The following is a 20,495-nucleotide window of genomic DNA, read 5'->3' on the forward strand; positions in this document are numbered from 1 at the left end:
CTATATAGCAAAAATAGCCCCCTAGGAGTGTCTAATCTCCTAAAATTATAACTTTAAAGGATATTCTACTTATACATTTAATGGCCTTTTTTATTTTTTAAACAATCAAAATATAAAATATGGCTCTAAAAATGTCAAAGTTATTGAAAAGTATACGTGGTGCAAAAATAATAGCCTAGTAGAGTTAAAAAAAATAGAAACAAAATAGATAGTTTCAACTAGCATGTTTAGTGCAAGGAGTTGATCCCTTTTAATATAAAAAGTTTCCTCTATGGTGATTACACATTTAGATTTATTTTCTTAGAGGGAATGTCCGTAATTTTTCAGTTCAATAAAAGTGATGTAACTTCAAAATTTTATTATTTTTTAAAAAAAAAAAAAAACTTTGATAACTAAAGTTTTGACAAAAAAAAATAAAATTATGCTTTCTGAGTCACTAAATTAAAATTTTAAGGTATTATCGTTGCTAAACAATGGATCTATTTTATTAGTTAAATTCTGTACATTGGTTGCCAAGTTTATTCAGATTATAATCTTCTATTTTTACCATTTAGCTTTCTTATTGTTATATTGTTCCTTATTGTCATAGTATTCCTGATTTCCTGTACAATAAAAGTGCATGATAAAAAAGAAACAGAGACGGGAAGGGGTAGACTAAATATAACTCATTTTACCTAACCATTGGTTTCACATAGAATAAAAGTTAGGGCATTTATGATCGGCTTTACAAAAGCTTTTGAGCAGCTTTACAGAATGACAATCCCATCTGTTATTAATTCCGTATTCTAGAAACATCTAAGAATTAAAGGGAGATTTCAGTCATATTTTTTTTTAATATTTTTGCATTTATCTGTGCGATGATTTAAGCTTGAATGCCATTGAAAGTTTCCTAGTGGAGGTTGACATATTGATATTTATAGAGTCATGTTCTAAATTTTTATTCCTTAAAAATAACGAAATAACTTTGAATAATAAACGAGAAATGCCGGGAAGTTTATGGGCATATACCAATAATATTAAAATTGACCTTTTTCGATGTACCTTTTCTCAGCATTTAACCCCTTAACGATCGGTTAATTTTCAAGAAAAAGGTCATAAAAGTGCCTATTTTTTGGCTTTTGCATTTGTATTACGTATTTGATTAGTGCTGTAACTGGTTTAAAATAAACTAACTATCTACAATTACCATAAAAATATCCTGGTACTGCCATCAGGTGTGTAAAATGAGAAATAAAATGTTTTCCGGGCAAAAGAAATTAATTAGTTTTATTCTTATTGGCGCTTTACTACTGAACACTCCAGCCCGTCAATATCACGGGAGCGAGAAATAGCTGGCGAAACCTCACCCCGTCATTTTCACATTCACCAATTTATTGTACATATGTCATGCTATACCCTTTAAATAGCAAGTAAAAATTGTCAAATATTTCCAAAATTTACTTGTAGTTATTTACCGTTTATTTTTTAATTATTTTGGCGTGTCCGGAGCAGTTGGCATCCCTGCTTATCTTTGTCAGAAATTTTTTAAAAAAATTATAAACTGAGAACTTTTAATTGCTTTAAAAAGTTTCATCGAAAATCTTTCATGACTCAAACAGTATTAGTGTTAACGCTGAAACATCATCACAGCATACAATTGCAGAGATGCCAACTTGCTCCGGACAGCAAATATATTTTAAGGTAGTAGTTTATCAATTGTTATTTTTGATTTAATAAATTCAATTTAGTAGATTTTTATCCACCACTATTTCTAAATAATTCGTAGGCTTACAAAGTTCACCACTTTATAGAACATATGCTGGATATTGGGGTTATCTCGGCGTTTGGCGCGAAGCGCCACTAACCGATTCATCGATTCTGTTTTGTTGTATTCTGGGAGGTCCTATATATCTTTGAAGTTGTAGTATGTTGTAACAACAAGTCAAGTCCTTAAGGAGTAAATCTTTAGTTTTGAAGGGAAAATCATCTTTGGATTGGGGAGATCCCCTTGAGTAGAGTTGTATGATAAAGTTAATAGTATTTTGATAGTATGCAGTCTGAGCATAAAAAGGCGGTAATTGGGCTGAAATTCGAATTATCACTGATTATATCAATATCGAACAATTTATTGAAATCCGATGTGGTGCATGTCTTTGCGTCGCTGTAAAATTTTGTGGTCAATTTAGCTATAAAGCAATTGATATCATCTATAGAACATATGTCATGTTATAGCTTTTAAATACCCTCCAACTTATGTAATACCCTCCAACTTGAAAATAATTCTTTCTAGTGGTAGCGAACCAAAGTAGAAATTTTTAAAGCAAATGGATCTCTCATAAAACTTTTATCAGAGCTTAAGAATCTAGCCATATGGCCTGCATTTTTATAAGTAATAGTGGACAAGTTACGCTAAAATTAATTTTTTTTAAATATTAAGACATTAATTTTGCTACCGTCTGAAAAGAAGATTTCTGAAACTACGGAAATTCCGTAGCAGTTGGAGGGTATGCTTTTAAAAAGCAAGCAGAAATAGTCGAATATTTCGAAAATTTACTTTGTAGTTATTTACCGTTCTTTTAATTATTTTAGCGTGACCGGAGCAGTTGGCATCTCTGCAATTGATATAATCTCAAATATCCCTATACAGTTTCAAAGTGATATGATGAGTGGAAAAGGTACATCAAAAAATGTCAGTTTTAGCATTATTGTCAGGAATGTCAGTTTTAGCAAATTTTGGTTTTAAGGGACGGGCATATGGGAGGGGTAGGCCATTTTCGTTATTCAATACAATGGATGAGCCTAGTAGAAAAACCAGGTGACATTTTCAAAGAGGCTATAAGCAAAGTAAAAAGAAGAAAAAAATTATACCCGAAATATTTTATCTGCGATTTATTTGAAGGTGATATATAGATTAAGATTTATTAGAAAAATTATATTATTTTATTTACCACTTCCGGATTTGAAATAAAAATCACGTATGTATACTAAAAACTAATGAGGATTAGTTTAAAGTGAAGAGAAAATCAATTTTGTTATATTAAACATATTCATATTGATTCAACCGCTTTATGTAATTTTTCTTAAAGTTAAATACTCCTAAAATTTTCACGTACCTTGTTCTATAAAATTGGCAAACAGAACTCTAATTCCAAATTTAATTTACAATAAAATGAAAAGAGAGAGCAAAACTTCGTGGTTTTAGAAAAGTTTCTCAAAAATTTATCATGCCTGCCAACTCTTCCGGATTTTCCCGAAGATTTTATTTTCATATTTAAAGTGGTAGTAATTATATACTATTTTTTCTTTTATAATCTTAAATTTTTAAATGATATTGATCACCACTATTCTTACAAAAATTAGGCACATATATTAATATGCGTTACTGTCATGGTTGTCAACTTAAGTTTTCTCAAATACAACGTATTTGTTTGCTTAAAATTGAAGTTTTAATTCCATTTTAATACCACTGGGAAAAATAATAATGGTAGGAATTAAAAGTTGGCAGGTATGCATTTATGGTTATTCAGAAAGTAGGGGTTAACCCTTTCCAGTGCAGTGCAGCTAGTCTGGTGACACTAATTCTAAACAACTAAAGATTACAAACCACTAGAAATGAGGAACTAATTGCTTTTAAACATTTTGCAGCCATTATTCAACAACGACCTAAAGTTTGACGTTTCACTTAGAATGTACAATCTATATTCTCACTCGCAAGTGATCTGCCTGACTAAAATTTTCAATCGAAATTTGCTGTTTCGGAAGGAATTAGGGAGTAATTCCTCTTCTAAATTCTTGGGAATAAATTAATGAGAGAATGAGAAAACTTCACATAGTGTTGTTGGAAGTCTAAATTGAGTAAAAATTTTACACTGATAGATAAAAAATCGACAATGGAATAAGACCCAATAAATTATGATTTTGGCGAAGATTTAGAAAGAAAAATGCTTATTGGTTAGATTGGGAATGTTCTTTCAAGGAGGTGAAATATTCCAAATCCCACATGAGAATTTTTTTTTTAAATTTGAAATTTCTATTACTCACCTCTATATTTCTTCGTCTAAGTACTGAGAGAAAGCTTATACCTATACTATAGTCATTGTTCTGATATGCATAATATTTTGATTAACTAACATAGTCACAGTTGGTAGGTTTAAAATTTGTTTGTAGTTTTCTCCAGTTTTCAAATATGCCATCAGAATTTTTTCATTTACCAAATAAAATTTGTACTCAAAAAACTATCTTTTTACCGATTTTTCTGGAAAATAGCATACTTCACGGAAATAAAAATTGCCACCAATTTTTCCTGATAAAATCCTCTAAAATGAGAGATTGCCTAGATTTCATCAGTTAAAATAACTGTAATTAAAATACATTAACTCCTTCTGGAGCAGAGTGTCAAGTCTGTTGCGTTACCAGATAAGATACACTCCTGTATTGGACACATTCCATATATATATATATATATATATATATATATATATATATATATATATATATATATATATATATATATATATATATATATATATATATATATATATATATATATATATATATATGTATATATATATATATAAATATATATATATATATATATATATATATATATATATATATATATATATATATATATATATATATATATATATATATATATATATATATATATATATATATATATATATGTAGTGCCAGTTCCAATCTATAATACCAGTTCCTGTGCTGTAAGCTGATCTAGCTAGAGATCCAACCAGATTATGACAGATTATGTAAGCTGCAAGTTAGACCCCGTGCGAATTTCCAAAAGACACGAGAGACACGGGAGCGCGTAATGGAACTAACAAAAAAGGAGACGCTGATGAATTCCAGAGAGAGGCAGCGATGATGATTTTCTTTTAACTTCACGATGACGAACTCATTTATTTTGTGTTATTTCTGTGTTTGTTTATCGTCCATCTTTATGTAAATTTAGCGTTTAATATATGTTTTGTTAAAGTACAGTGTTTCTCATTTTAAAAGACGACCACTCATGCCGTCCCCACACACACACACATATATATATATATATATATATATATATATATACTAGGAGGCTCCGCCCCCTGCTCGCTACCGCTCGCCAACCCCCGAGAATCGCTACGCAATCCTATGTGGTTCACGCCGTGAACCATGGCTCGCTGCGCTCGCTCGCCAATGAACACAATGTTCTAGCACAAAGACATAGCATATTATCATAAAAGACATAGTATTTTATCATCAAAGACATAGTATTGTACTTATGTAGAAGAATTCTATCAATGTTCTTATTGGCTTTTAAAAAAGTATAATAGCTATTTAGATTGTACATGGTGAAAAAATCAAAACATTAGCTAAATGAGAAACATATTAGCAAAATAAATTATCAAATATTGCAGTTACTCACCTAAATTCAACTAAATGTGTATAATAAATTAGTTAATGCTAGAAATTCTGAAAGCTTTAGAAAAAAATTTATTATTTAGAAATATAAACTTTAAACCTTAACTTTTCCTTGTGAGATAATAACCCTCAAAAAGTCTTTCATTTTCAAGAACACAAAAATTTGTTTTATCGCCAAATGAAATATTTTTTGGTGATCATCATTATTGAAATCAATTTCTATATTAGTTAACATTTGTGATAAAGTACATAACATTTTAGAACAAAATAAGGATGTTTTACATACAATAAATTAAAATGCATGACTGTTAGCATTACCCGAGAAATACCACGTGGAGGTCGCCATGCAGCATTTCTAATCGGGGAGTTTTGATTTTGGGAGTTCCCCTTGCCTACTGCCAATAGAAGTTTCAATTAATTTTTTTCCAAAAAACATTTTTTTCTGCAAAGCTCTAAGAAATTAACACTAAGCATTTAGAATTTCTTTGAAAACACAATTATAGATTTGGCATCTTGGAGCAATTACTGAATGGCTGTCAAATGACTTAACTCTTGACAGGCCAACATAAAGTTGTCGATGACTAAAAACTTGTGTAGTCAATACTAAACTGATTTTCTCAAAAGTCTGGCCTTATGACTTATTCATAGTCATGGAGAAAGCCAGCCTATTTAATTCCTAATTGAGTTTAAATTAAATATTATCATGTTTTTAGGGCATGAATCTGAATTGAACAACCTGATAATGCTCACTCTGGTTATTGTTTCCGTTTTTAAAAGCGCTATATGTTGAGCCACCTCATGTGACATTTGCCATGTGACATTTTTAGCAGCAATCATTGGCCGATTTTCTAACGTTGCCATTCGGGGAGTTGTAATGAGGCTTTTTTTTGGTGCCGTGTAAGAGAAATATATATATATATATATATATATATATATATATATATATATATATATATATATATATATATATATATATATATATATATATATATATAATAATATGTATATATATATATATATACTATAATAATATGTATATATATATATATAATATATATATAATAAGTTGTAAATTTGTGTTTCAGGTGACGCACTTCTGGCTGGATGATATGTACCTCAAGAACCCAATCCCACTTCCGGTCAACTCCAACCCCTTCTTTCTCTTCCCCAAGCAGAACTTCCACTCATCTTCCGACCAATTCAGGTAAACTATTTACAGCATTAAAATATTTAAAAAAATTCTTAAATAAGGTTATAAAAACTATATATATTTTTTATTTTTTAAGAATATCGGTTTAAAAGAAATTGATTGAGAGGCAACTACGGAGATTGATGAGCGGAGCCTCCTAGTCTTGCTAAATTGGATATATCATAAATTTTTTTTTTAATAATTTGTATACCATTTATATTTTGAATAGTTACGGTAGTCGCAAGTTTTGGCTATCGAAATGCGCAACGTGTGGCGAAGAGTAGAACTCTCTATCCTATATGGCAACACTTAGCTTGTTTTGAATAATAGCGTGTGAAGAGTCATAGGAGAAGGAAGTACTTTAGTTTCCCTCTTGATTTTCAAATAGATTAAAAACTTTTAAATTAAGAAACTATGTGGAACTGTAAACTGCAATAGACGTAGCTCTAAAAATATGAAAAATATTAAGAAAGGGGAAAGCATCGTAGAACATTTCTATGCAACTGAGAATGGGAGGAGATGAAAGGGGGGAGGTTTAAGACATGGAACTGGTCTTCTCCCCAGAACGTTGCGATCACGAACACCGGTTTTCTCAGACAAATCATGAAACTTGGGAATCAATCATGAATCAAGAAGAAGGCATGTCATCTTTTTATTCTTTAAATTTCGTCTAGTTGTAGCAAGGTATATGTTTCAGTGTATGATTTTTATTTTAGAAAATTTGAAAGTGCATTTCCATGCAACTACATGTAAAATATACAAGAAATCAATGAAAACGCCACTTTTGATCCCGTTCTTGTATAGTTTTCCAGTGGCTTTTGAAATATTGGCAAAATTCCGAAACCTTCAATTTTTGATAGTCCGCCACTCTAAGAAATATTTAGTAAAAAGCGGTGAAGTTTAAAGCCTTGTTATTTATAATTTAAGAAAAAGACTTTTGCTAAAACAAACATAGAAATCTGATCTTAAGTGGTAAGCCATTCATAAATAAAACTTTTTTAATCTAGAACTTAAGAAAAAGGTTAAGATAAATATTCAGCGACAGCAAGGCCAGAACCTTGATTGTGTTGGTTTTCATATCAATAATTTATGTCTCTCAACTGAATGTTACCACTTAATTACGTAATTAAATCTTAAGTTTTGAAGTGTCACTATAATCTTTCCTCCAGGAATCAAAGTGAAGAAAGTGTTAGACTAAGAAGCCGTAGGGGTTTCATAAGATGTGGCCAGTACCGAACGTTTTTAACTTTATATATGAAGAATTAAGATTCAATTGTGTTTCAGCACATCGCATTTCAACCAGAGAATGTGACTTTGTATGTTTAGTGGGGCTAGCGTGAGATGGGGAGTCAGCTGGAAAAAGTTTACATCAACATGAAGAATTTACTTTAAAGCTTTAATAACAAAATTAATTGTATATTTACAGACAATTTAAATGTAAAAATTACATAAAAAAATAACAATTTTATAGCAATGATAATATAAATTACTTTAATATAAATTATTTCAATACAAACAATGTGTGATAAGTATATATTTTTAGCTTTCTTTTTAAAAAATGAACAAAAGTTGACTATTTAATGTCACATGTTAAAATATTCTTCAGAGAAAAAAACTTATTTATTTCAATATCAATACACTTAACAATACAGTTCAACGTTAAAAACAGTAAAAGGTGAAATTATATGAGGATATGCATTTAAAAAATAATCTATTTTATTGAAATGCATAAGTATGGTTGACGACGCAAGAAATTCCGAATACAATTACTAATATAAAGAAAACTCAGTTTCAAGACTTTGTTGTAATTAACTATACCTCTATATATGGTATCAATTTTAATTTAGATTGCATTGTAAGTAAACAGATAATATGCATCTACTAAATCGACATTTTCCATAATTTGTTTCAAAAATGAAACCATCTCACTATTATGCCGAAATAGCCTTTATAATCTAAATAAAAAGCAAATTAATTTACGAATCAGTAAAGTTAATAAAAGCCATTCAACTATAAAAATTGTAAAATATGAATTTATATAACTATTTAGAAATGTTTAAGGGTAAAGTAATTACTTTATTCAACTAAAATAGTACCGTTAACGGTGCATGAAATTCCCGAAAACAATTACTAATGCAAAGAACAATTTATTTCATAGCAAAAGAACTGTGACCTTAACTGTTGCTTACCCAGTTTTCCGTCGCCAGTCATGCCTAACCCACATCATTGTAAAAAAACGAAAAATCGTCAACATTTGATTTCAACTCATTCGTGGTTGCCATTCGGACTTAATTAAAGGTGCAGGTCGACGTCTAGAATAGGAATCACGTTCAATTTTAATTAGACTACAAAGCGAGAAAGTTTTAGAGATATCAAGAATGAACCATTGATTTACTAATAATTGGTTGTTTTAAGGCTTCGCTTTTAAAACTCGAAATCAGTTCAAGCTATTATGCGATGATTAAAATTGGCGTAAACATTGGTTTATCTAGGATTTCCAGTTAAGGATCTTTAGTGTAAAATTTATTTAAAGATCTATGAAGAATTCAATGATTAAAAATGCTAAATGAGAACATTATTTTACATTTAGATTTTTTTAAAAAATTGCTTAAATATTAAATTTATTGCTGATTTATTATAAATTTATAATCCCTCAGACAAAATTCTATTTTTTCTCTGCATTACACTTATATTTCTAAGGAGAAAAATTAAATTTTGCTGAAGAAATAAATGAAAAAGCATTTGTTTTATCATTATTCTTTATTAATGAGTTAGCTTATTTTGCTTTAATGAGTTAAGTTAATGTTCAGTCACTTTAATGAGTTAGCTTAATTGCTTTATTAGTATTCTTCATAAATATTTTACATTAGAGATTAAAACAGAAAACTAATGAATTACAAAAACTATTTCGCTAAATTAATTTTTGAAATAATATTTATAATGTATTGTTATTTTATTTCTAATAATCCTTCATTTATATGGAAGTTTTCAGCTTTAATTATTTATTTAGAATGCTCTGTTCTAGAATCAATAGAGGATGTACATAATTTAGAAATATAGATTATAATACACGTGGAATATACATTAATTTCAGACATTTATCAAGTACTGAAAAATTAGTGAAACATTCTGATAATTATGCTGTTATTATATTTTTGAACTGGCACTTTTCGCTTACTTAATAGCTATGGCTATCTTTAATCGCTATCGCTAATTGCTAATATTAATCACTATCTTTAAACATTATAATGGAAATCGTTAAACGAAAAAAAATAAAACGAAAAACAACTTGATTAAAATAATGTAAAAATAACGTTAAATAGAAATTAACTTGGTTAAATTTACGTGAAAAATTGCATGAGAAATTCCCTAAACGAAAAATAAGCTTTAAAAAAACATTAATATTCATGGTAATAAAACGTAAATTGTAACATGGAAAAAGTACGTTTGTATCTTAGTTAAAATAACGTAAAAAATAGGTTATAAAAGAAAACAACTTGGTCAAATTTCCATCAAAAATTGGTTACGAAATTCACTTTCAATATAAGAGCTAAAAATGGTCATTTTTAGGTTAAAAATAACCCTAATTTTAACGCTTATTTAACGGATTTGAGACTACCACTTGAGACCAATGTAAAATGTTTGGTCGTAACGTTAAAATGCTCCTTTCCTTGTGACATTTTAACGTTATTTCACGTACTAAATACTTATCTCTGCTGCATGAATAGTGTCTAAAACGTCCAGAGTGTCAGCTCTATAAGCTTCTGCACAGTTACCAACTTCAATGTTAGATGAGAAAAATGTTTCTTATTATTAACAGTATTTCTGGTTTAATGTAAAAAATAATAATAAATAAATTTTCCAAAAAGGAGAAAAAAACTTTTTATACCGATCTTGACAAAACACTAATTGGGTACTTGTAACTCAAGAAGAAGAAGGTCACTGATGCACAGACACCTAAACTATTACCTCTGTGCCAGTTGGTTGTTTATAAACAAGATGACGTGTAAATATTTTGCATATTGCTGGCTCATGTCGAGCTAAGTTTCCCCACTTAAGATTGTTAATTAACGTGAAATAACTTAAATACAACGAGTATCGCAATTCAAATTAGTTAAAATATAATTCTTTCTTTTCTACGTCTTTCATTTAACTTTAATTTATTATTTTTTAGGTATTTTATTGTAACCGTGATCAATTTTGATTTATGCATCTGGCAACTTTGTTGTATAATTAGTTTGTCTATGCTCTACATGGCTTCGTGCCTGCCGTAGTGTCAAGTAAGAATAAACCGAATCTTTCTTCAGTTAGACGTTTACATATCGGTTAAAAAATTTTGCATCGCCTCATTTATTATTTTACAACCATTACTCAAAATTTTTTCTAAGGAATCTCTCCAAACAACAATACAAGTTGTTAGCTATGCATCTGGGGATAAGGAATAGATATTAAAATTTGATGAACTAAACCACTTCATTTGCTTTATAAGTTATAATAAGCAGAAAAACTCGACATGTTTCGAATGCTCGAAAATAGGCACCTATTTTCACGTCTCACCAGACATGAATGTAAGAAACAAAACAGATTTGAAAAAGAAAACTCTAAGATTCCATCAATAATATAAAATAAAGAACAGAAAAAAACTAGAAAAACTTTTTTAGCCGTGAAGCAATTTAGGGCATGATGTATTTTTAAGTGTTCTTGGAAATAGGCTTGAACATGTTGACTTTTTCCACCTTTATAATTTGTAAGACAAATGAAACGCTTACATGATCAAAAACATATTTCTGTTAAGGTTTTTGGGATTATTCATTTCCTACTTAAACTACTTAACATGAAAAAACTGATCACTGATCTTGCATCAATCTTGTATAAGTGATCTATCTTTTAGTGTCAGAATTTATTTGTTCTGTGATGTATAAGAGAGAACGTCATTACGAGAACTGTAAGCTTTGGTGAATCATTAGGCCACTTTACCCTCACTGTTTTGAGTATAATAAATGAGCTGACCACGGAATATTTTCTTCCTTTCTCTTCTTCTCTATAGAGAATGGGAACTAGGAATTGCTAACATAGGACAAAAACTCTATTTTTATTGTTGGTGCATTTTGATAAATTATGGTTTTGCACTAGTCTTCCATTCTATCGAATTTCGAATAAAATGGTAATTCTTAACCCGTTGATGCTATGTAACTACTTAGAGTTACGTAAAAAGTACCTCTGTGAAGAAAAAAAAATGGCAAGAAAACAGCGCCTAAGCTAATTTGATAATTTTTTATGTGGCTACCACTTTAGTTTTTTTTTTAAAAATAATGCATGTTTATAGCATTTAATCGTATCGTAAATGATACCATCAAAATAAATAAATAATTTCATCAACTTGATAAATCACATCAACTTCAAACCTCATTACAGCCTCACCTCCAGTTTCAGCTACAAATCTCAATTCGAATTTCTAAGGAATTTCAACACCAATTCGTTTTCTTCATAAAACAATATTTCAGCTGCTGCGACTGTTCAACCTACAAAAAGAATACAAGGCGTTCAATAGCTTATGATGGTACTTTACTCTCATCTGCAAACAAAAAACTAAAATTTTGAGCAAATTGCTTCTTTTATGTATAATATTTCCTCGAGAAAGCACATGAACCTCATCTTCATCTACACAGCCAGCAAACTAAAGTTTTTGAGCAAGCTGCTTCTTATAATTTTCAATTACTATTTTAATTTCCTCGAGCAAAGTGCTTGTACCAGTGCAGCGCTTGAGAAAACTACTTATCCAGCAACCACACGGACATCTGACCACTCAGTGATAAAATATACTTGAAAACAAATTCATGACGGTCAGGATAGCTAAAATTGTGGCAGGAATGCAAAATTGCGGGGCATTCAACTTCTTATACTTTTTAGAAAAATTTCTTCTAGTGGTAGATAAGTTTGTGTATTACTATATTAGTATTCTGTTTTTTTTTTTTTTTTTTTTTTTTTTTTGTTAATTTATGTTTAAGCCATTTTCAACTCCACTACATGAAAATGATTCAAAATTTAATTTAAAAAGCCCGCTTGTTCTAGCTTTCTCGAGGTAAAGCTTTTTAAAGTTTCTACAAAATTACTAAATATTCTGATATAATCTTTTTTTTTTTTACAAAGTCACTAAAAATTCTTCTACAAAACTATTAAAAATTCTTTTGCAAAATTACTAAAAATCCTTCTTTAGTTTTAATTACTTTACTCGACAAAATATTTTTCAAAAAAGCGTAGAAATTGATAAAGAAGTAATGTTTAAGCCGATTTGATAATATCTAAAGTGACTATCACTTTATTTTTGAAAATTATTGTAAATGTATAGCTTCAGATCAAAATATAAGTATTATTATAATTGACAATTTTTATTATTTGAAAACAACTAATGTCTTTGTTTTACTGAAAAAATTTTTAAAAAATTAAGTAATTAGATTATAAGTTTTAATAATTTTGAAAAAAAGTAACCGAGAGATAAAAAGAGTTCTCTGTTAGTTATCGGATGGAAAAAATTAAAATAACATAACTGGCAATTTTCCTATTTATTCGAAATACTTTTACTAATGTTAGCAAAATAATGTTAAACTTGATGTTTCTAATTTAACACGTTGAGCTCCGCGTCAGCCATCGGTGGCTGACACTGAACTTTCCATTTAGGCTGCGTCAACCACCGGTGGCTGACACTGAAATTATATTTAGGCTGCGTCTGCCGCCGCTTGCTAACCTTTCACATAAGCCGCGAAAAACAGCTGGCTGACAGCGTATAACATGATATAGAACTATAAAATTTACACTCTTTTTTATGGAATTGTAGAAAATTTATTCAAAATTTACTTAATTATTGTGATTCTTGGTTTAATAAATTCAATTTATTAGATTTTTGTCCACCACTATTTTTAAACAATTTGTAGGCATATATATTTCACTACTTTTTCAGATATGTCATGCTAAACCTTTTATAAACTAGCAAAATCTGTTTATATTTGCAAATTTAGTTTGTAGTTATTTACCGTGTGGTCAGACGAGCAAGCCATATAAAATTAGCGTGGCGTTCAACGAGTTAAAGAAATTTTAACCACCATGTCACATAAATTTTAAAACATATGTGAAGACTTTATTTTCTGAATTTGTGAATACTTGTCTTCAAAAAATTTAAGAGTGGTAGGGATTTCCTCTATTTTAGACACCACTTTAAATTCCAGTGGTCTAGTAGGGCAGAGCTTTCATGCAGATACATTTTCGTAACAAAATGACATGCATACTCATAACATAAATGACATAAATCGATAATTTCAGTTTTTCACATGTAAGTGCGTTCATGTATATGGACCATATTTCTTAATTTGCCACTAATTGGCTAATAATATAAAATAGTGGCCTCCGTCATTTGTTCGCTGAAGTTCTCCAACCTTTGAACCTTTGACCAACCTTGCTTGCTTCACTCGCTCCGAAGTTAAACCCCGTTTGAAATGTGTTCTAGCATAAAATCTTAAGAATTTAAATCAATTATTAAAATCTTTAAAACTGATTCCGCTTTTAAGAAAATTAAAATTTTCAGTCAATAATAGATAATATATTGAGATAATTTTTTTTATTGAAAAAATGACGTGCAATATAAAAACTTGCAGAAGCAAAACAATTATTGTGCATTTAATAAACAATTACTGATAAAAATTCACAACTTCGGTAAAAACATGATCATAAATTTCGGAACTTCGAACTATCAATGTAAAGTTTGCAAATGACCTAACTAATAGTAGGTTATATTGAAATAATTTACTAGCAATAGAAATACTTGCAGAAATTAATGATTAATTATGCTTTTAAGAAATAATCATTATACCTGAGTATAATTTAAAGTAATATAGAACACTTTGTTTGTGGATATGAACTATTCGCTTTTCACCTTTCAATTTTTCCGAACTTATAGCTCAGTTTGCTTCAGTTTTTCGTTGCCGACGGGAAAAATATATTTCATTCAGAAATTTGTAAGCATGTACGTTTACGCTTTCATACTTTTCGCAGCTCACACGTTTGATACGCAAAAAAAATAATACAATTTAGGACTTTCTTTGTCGCCATGTAAGAGAAATATATAGTTGTGTATATTGATTTGAAATTATCGAACAGTAATGTTTTAAACCTAAAGTGGTAGCCAATAGTAGAAAGTTAACCTAAATATAATTCCTCAATCATTGTTAAGCTTTTTTGTAAAAAAGCAAAAATACTTTTTCCATTAATACAAAATATTCTGCCACAGTAACCTGGAACGAGTTGATTATCAAATTCGTTTTGAGTATTAGAATTTTCGCTATTTCACATATTCAATTATTCTACATACAATATCATTATCTATGAAATATCTGGATATTATATGTATATAATCAATATCATTATTCTACATACCATCTCATTAATCTATAATTTAAGATAACTTTTTCGGCTATTATTCATTACAATATTAATAGCAATGCAAAAAATTTTTTCATAATAAAACATTCTATTCGAGAGAAAGCAACCTTTAATAAAATGACCACTGTCCCGAAGTCCCCAGATGAATACGACGACAAGTGAACAGGAATTCGAAGCCACCCTTATTTTCTGATTCGACCGAGAAAGGATATTATCCTAATTGAAACACTCTCGCTTACAGAATAAAGTCTGCTGTCATCCCTGCTAGCCAAAACAATGTTCTGTCTCACCAGCATAGCCCTTCTTGCCTACTTAAAATTCAGAATGCGTAATCAAAACACTACCTTTTTCTCTCTGGCTACAAGAACGTGCTGTGAATTGGCGACCAACCCTGTAAAGTCATTTTCCCTTAAAGCTTTTTTGAATATAACAGCTCCTTTTTGCGTCTTCCTTCGATAAATTCCGGGGTCTGCGATGTCTCTAACGCTTAAAGTTTTCCTTTTTTGTTCTTTTTGTTTGGCTTATATTGGAAGTGAAATGATTGAAAAAGAAAATCTCCGGAAATATAGCATCGTTTCGCTCTCAGCGATTGAATGTAATTTTCTTATTTGGATCTGAAAGATAGTCATATCTTTCGCTTCTTCAAATTTTTTATTTCTTCCACCTTTTGTTTGTTTTATGTTGGAATTTCTTCTACCTGTAAAAAAAAAAAGTAAAATAAAAATGAAAGTTTATGATTGAATTGAAAAACAGTATTAGCTCAAATAAACGATCGGCTTTTAAATATTCATATTTCCGAAAATATTACACATATTATTATAAATATTGTTCTGATGATGCATTCGAATTCTAGTTCCGGATTCACCCCGTGCTACTGCGGTAGCCATGTTTAGACTTTTGACCGGACATGATTGTCCACGTTCTCATTTATTTCGCCTCAAACTGACTACTTCATCAGATTGTCTTTTATGTAACTCCGGACAAGCCATGACTGCTGCACATTTTGACACGTGCTCTGCACTAAAAGACTTTGACTGTATTGTTAAGAAGTACTGGAGAGTTAGAAGCCTAATGACCTAATAGTCAATGACTGGCATTTGTTTAATAATTATTATAAATATTGATCAAAATCATCAGAAGATATCCACGTTTTTCTCAGTTACATATGTTCGATACATAATTCTTTTGCAATACAACACACATCTAATTTGCAATCAAGCTGGTTCCTCACCTTTTGTACTTTTTTACTGTCAATGGTTCGTGGTGCTAAGCAAATGCGTTAAGTTTTTACAGTGTTTTCGGCATCGATGTTTCATCAACAGTGTCTAAGGTGTACGAGTGACAGAACCTAAATCACATGACCACTAAGATGCTCGAATTTACCACCACGTAATTTCTTTTTGTGGAGATATTAATTTGTTTTACACTATTTCAAGCCGTAGTAGCTCAAGCGACAGAGCGCTTACCTCCCAATGAGGGGATCAAGGTTCGAATCCAAGTCACGGCTGATTGAAACGAATTCCACATCTGGTTGGTTCTGACGTAAAATATCTTCAGTGGTAGATGGCTCATGAGTTACAGTCCTCACACCGTCGGGCTAACCGTGGGAGGTTTGGTCAGCATTGGTTTAACTTGGTTATCATTGACTACAGTACTAACGTAAAATATCTCAATGGTTGATAGATGATTGGTTAGGATCTCCAAGGAGTCGGGCTAACAATGAAAGGTTATAGTAGTTTTTCTCACCATGTAACACGAATGTGTGTTGTTAAAGCACCTTCTAAAAGAGAGGAGGCATTCGCACGGATCACTTTAGTAGTCGAAATGAACGAATCTAAACAGCGCAGTTGGGGTTGAATAAGAAAGATGTCTACAGCATTCAGTCTCGTAAGGGATGGATTTCTCGTTTATGGTAACCAGCACGAAGAACCTCTCTCTTCTAGGAGATGTTGGTTAGTTTCATCAAAAAATCTTCCACTAGTTTGTCTTAATTCTTGATTATGGAGTTTCCTTGATTTCTGTGTTGGATTTAAAATAACAAGGTTTACGGAGTTGAGCAATTTTAGTCGTATCCCCCCCACAAAAAAGAGTTAGTTGTTCAATGCTGGATAAAAAATAAAAATAAGACACTGTTTATAAACCAAAAAGGCACTATTAATGAGGGGAAAAGAAACGATGCAAGAACACATTTTTGCTCCAATAGAAACCTTTGAGAAACTATCTAACTATATAATCGAACTATCTAATGCAAAAATGTGCGAAACTATCTTGATTACAAATAAGATGTTCATGAAGTAACGAATGGGTTACACATCTAATATTTGCAACTGATGGAGAAAAAAACTGACTTTTTTTGTTTTGTGTATTATTTGCTGCATTATGAGTAATAGTTTCGAGAAGATAAATATATGAAATCTGGACATTAATGTATGCTAACTTTGCTCAATAATCAGTTTAAATTGAGAAAATCTTTTTAATTGTCCTTGCAACTTAGGAGACAACATTATTTGTGATAACACACTGATGTAGGGTGACTTAAAACATACAAGATAAGGATATAACTTCCAGGACTGATCTGACTCCTGATAATGTTATATGAATTTCATATCCACACCAGAAAATAAATTCGCTAAGTTCATATTTTTAAACTAGTGATGTTTCGAAGAAGCCATCTCTTCCACTCGCGTTCCATACTGGAAATTTTCTCCCATTTCTTGAGTTCATCTCTTGTACTCAAGTTCTATACTGAGATGTAAGAGTTCAAGATCGTTCTCATTCGAAATGATCTTTAACAGTGACGTAGGGTTTTTTCGAATGATTTCGAGATCTCTTAACCTTGTTCTTTGGAAATTTTCTCTAATCTCTTGAGTTCATCTCTTGTACTCAAGTTCTATACTGAGATGTAAGAGTTCAAGATCGTTCTCATTCGAAATGATCTTTAACAGTGACGTAGGGTTTTTTCGAATGATTTCGAGATCTCTTAACCTTGTTCTTTGGAAATTTTCTCTAATCTCTTGAGTTCATCTCTTGTACTCAAGTTCTATACTGAGATGTAAAAGTTCAAGAACGTTCTCATTCGGAATGATCTTTAACACTGACGTAGCGTTTTTTCAAATGATTTCGAGATCTTTTAACCTTGTTCTTAGGAAATTTTTCTTAGTTTCAGAAGTTGTGGAGAACAGTCATTTACCATACTTTTCAAACAAATCTTTTGGAGACATTTTGTTAAATAATCTAAAATATTTTCCAAGGAAGAAAGATTTAATGACGTCGAAAGCATGAAAAACACCTCAAGATCTGCAACACTTTCCGAACGAGGACTTAAAAAATTGCATCTGAAACTTCTACATCCAAGTTCAGAAAAACAATGCAGCAGACAGAGCTCACTTCAAAGCATATCTTATGAATACGCTGTTTACAAAAAATTTTTTAAGAGCTATTAGATCAGTCCTGGTCGAAATTTTTATACCTACATATTTCATAAAAATGTTGCGATCAAAATCTGTTTTCCATTGTTGTCAGTTCAATCTTAATGGAGGGAAAAATCATGTGATGAGTTCCTTAATTCATCAACAAAAAAATATAATAAATTTTATAAAGATATTCTTCTAGATTCTAGATTCTTCAAAGCATATCTTATGAATACGTTGTTTACAAAAAAATTTTTAAGAGCTATTAGATCAGTCCTGGTCGAAATTTTTATACCTACATATTTCATAAAAATGTTGCGATCAAAACCTGTTTTCCATTGTTGTCAGTTCAATCTTAATGGAGGGAAAAATCATGTGATGAGTTCCTTAATTCATCAACAAAAAAATATAATGAATTTTATAAAGATATTCTTCTAGATTCTAGATTCTTCAAAGCATATCTTATGAATACGTTGTTTACAAAAAAATTTTTAAGAGCTATTAGATCAGTCCTGGTCGAAATTTTTATACCTACATATTTCATAAAAATGTTGCGATCAAAACCTGTTTTCCATTGTTGTCAGTTCAATCTTAATGGAGGGAAAAATCATGTGATGAGTTCCTTAATTCATCAACAAAAAAATATAATAAATTTTATAAAGATATTCTTCTAGATTCTAGATTCTTCAAAGCATATCTTATGAATACGTTGTTTACAAAAAAATTTTTAAGAGCTATTAGATCAGTCCTGGTCGAAATTTTTATACCTACATATTTCATAAAAATGTTGCGATCAAAACCTGTTTTCCATTGTTGTCAGTTCAATCTTAATGGAGGGAAAAATCATGTGATGAGTTCCTTAATTCATCAACAAAAAAATATAATAAATTTTATAAAGATATTTAGCTGTAAATTATTAATTTATCTCCTTAGTCGTACTTTTTATTTTGTTCTATTTTTTGCAGGGAAATTTAATATACATTTGTTGAACTTATCTTCGCCTATTTTGAACAGTTATACTATTTATACTTAAGGTTACAAACCCCCTAATAAGGTTACCAACCCCCCTAAAAGCAACTTTTTTGAGCTATTTGAGTTAAAAAAAATAATAAATTTGGTAAACCTTGGAAAAATCATGGCAACTGATTCGTTGTTCTGTTTTTCAAACTTTGAAAAAGAAACTAAAAAAGAAAAATATGTAAAAAAAAAGGCCTTTTTAACACGTCACATTTGAACTTAAGAGTTGAATTTTTCTGGGCTAAAGAGCGGTCTTCGGGGTACTTTTTAGCATAAGTTCAACAATTCATATATCCTAAATTAATTAACAAAGATCCAGTATATCTTTCTGTACTGTTGATTTCTGGGATTTCAAGTTCTAAATTAATATTACTGCGCAACAAAAAATACAATATAAAGTTGAACACCCAAAACAGCGGTGGTACGTACGATTTTTAAAAATTTATACAAATAATAAAGAATTTTAAACAATGCGATATATCATTGTTTCCCATATCCATTTGGCATTATTTAACACGTTCACGCCGGGGTGACCCACCGGTGGGTCACGCTAGATTGACTCATCTTGGCAGCGCACCGGAGTAAAAACTGGTAACAATAAATTTCATTTTTTAGTTTTTTTCGGGGAATAATAAAAATCCATAACTACCAATTGTTTTTAACGGATGCAATTTTTATATTGAATTGCTTCTTCGCCGTGATAAATTTTCTTACAGTGAATTGTTATTGTGGAGAATAGATTAACTCCTCCCGAATATTATCTAATATTGAAATAGTTCTTCTACCAGTATTTTCTCATTTCCCGTACCAGTTTTTTCACTTTTCCCGGCTTGAACGTGTTAAATTACGAAATAAGCAGATTTCTGTAAAATGGTTGTTACGTAGGCGTTTAAGATTAAATATTTCTCCTATCAGACCTCGGAATTTATCTTACTTTAAGATTTTCTCTTCATTATTTTTATTGTTTGTTGGTAATGGATATGAATATCTCGAAGAAAATGAACACTACTTTAGAAAGAAACATGCAAATGCTTATTCAAAGCTAACTA

The 20,495-nt window shown here is 30.2% G+C and overlaps 1 protein-coding gene across 4 annotated transcripts in view; it reads left to right on the forward strand.

The window, feature by feature from the left end:
- VAChT (Vesicular acetylcholine transporter) overlaps positions 1 to 20,495 on the forward strand; it is a 298,477-nt gene that overhangs the window by 222,923 nt on the left and 55,059 nt on the right. For all 4 annotated transcript variants that reach the window (XM_071184877.2, XM_071184880.2, XM_071184878.2 and 1 more), the window contains one exon: positions 6,483 to 6,601. In XM_071184877.2, the coding sequence (XP_071040978.1) occupies positions 6,483 to 6,601 (119 nt within the window). The remainder of the gene's footprint in view (positions 1 to 6,482; positions 6,602 to 20,495) is intronic.

The sequence above is a fragment of the Parasteatoda tepidariorum genome, chromosome 5, assembly GCF_982258835.1.
Source record: "Parasteatoda tepidariorum strain Cologne lab strain chromosome 5, Ptep-v5.0, whole genome shotgun sequence".
NCBI lineage: Eukaryota > Metazoa > Arthropoda > Arachnida > Araneae > Theridiidae > Parasteatoda > Parasteatoda tepidariorum.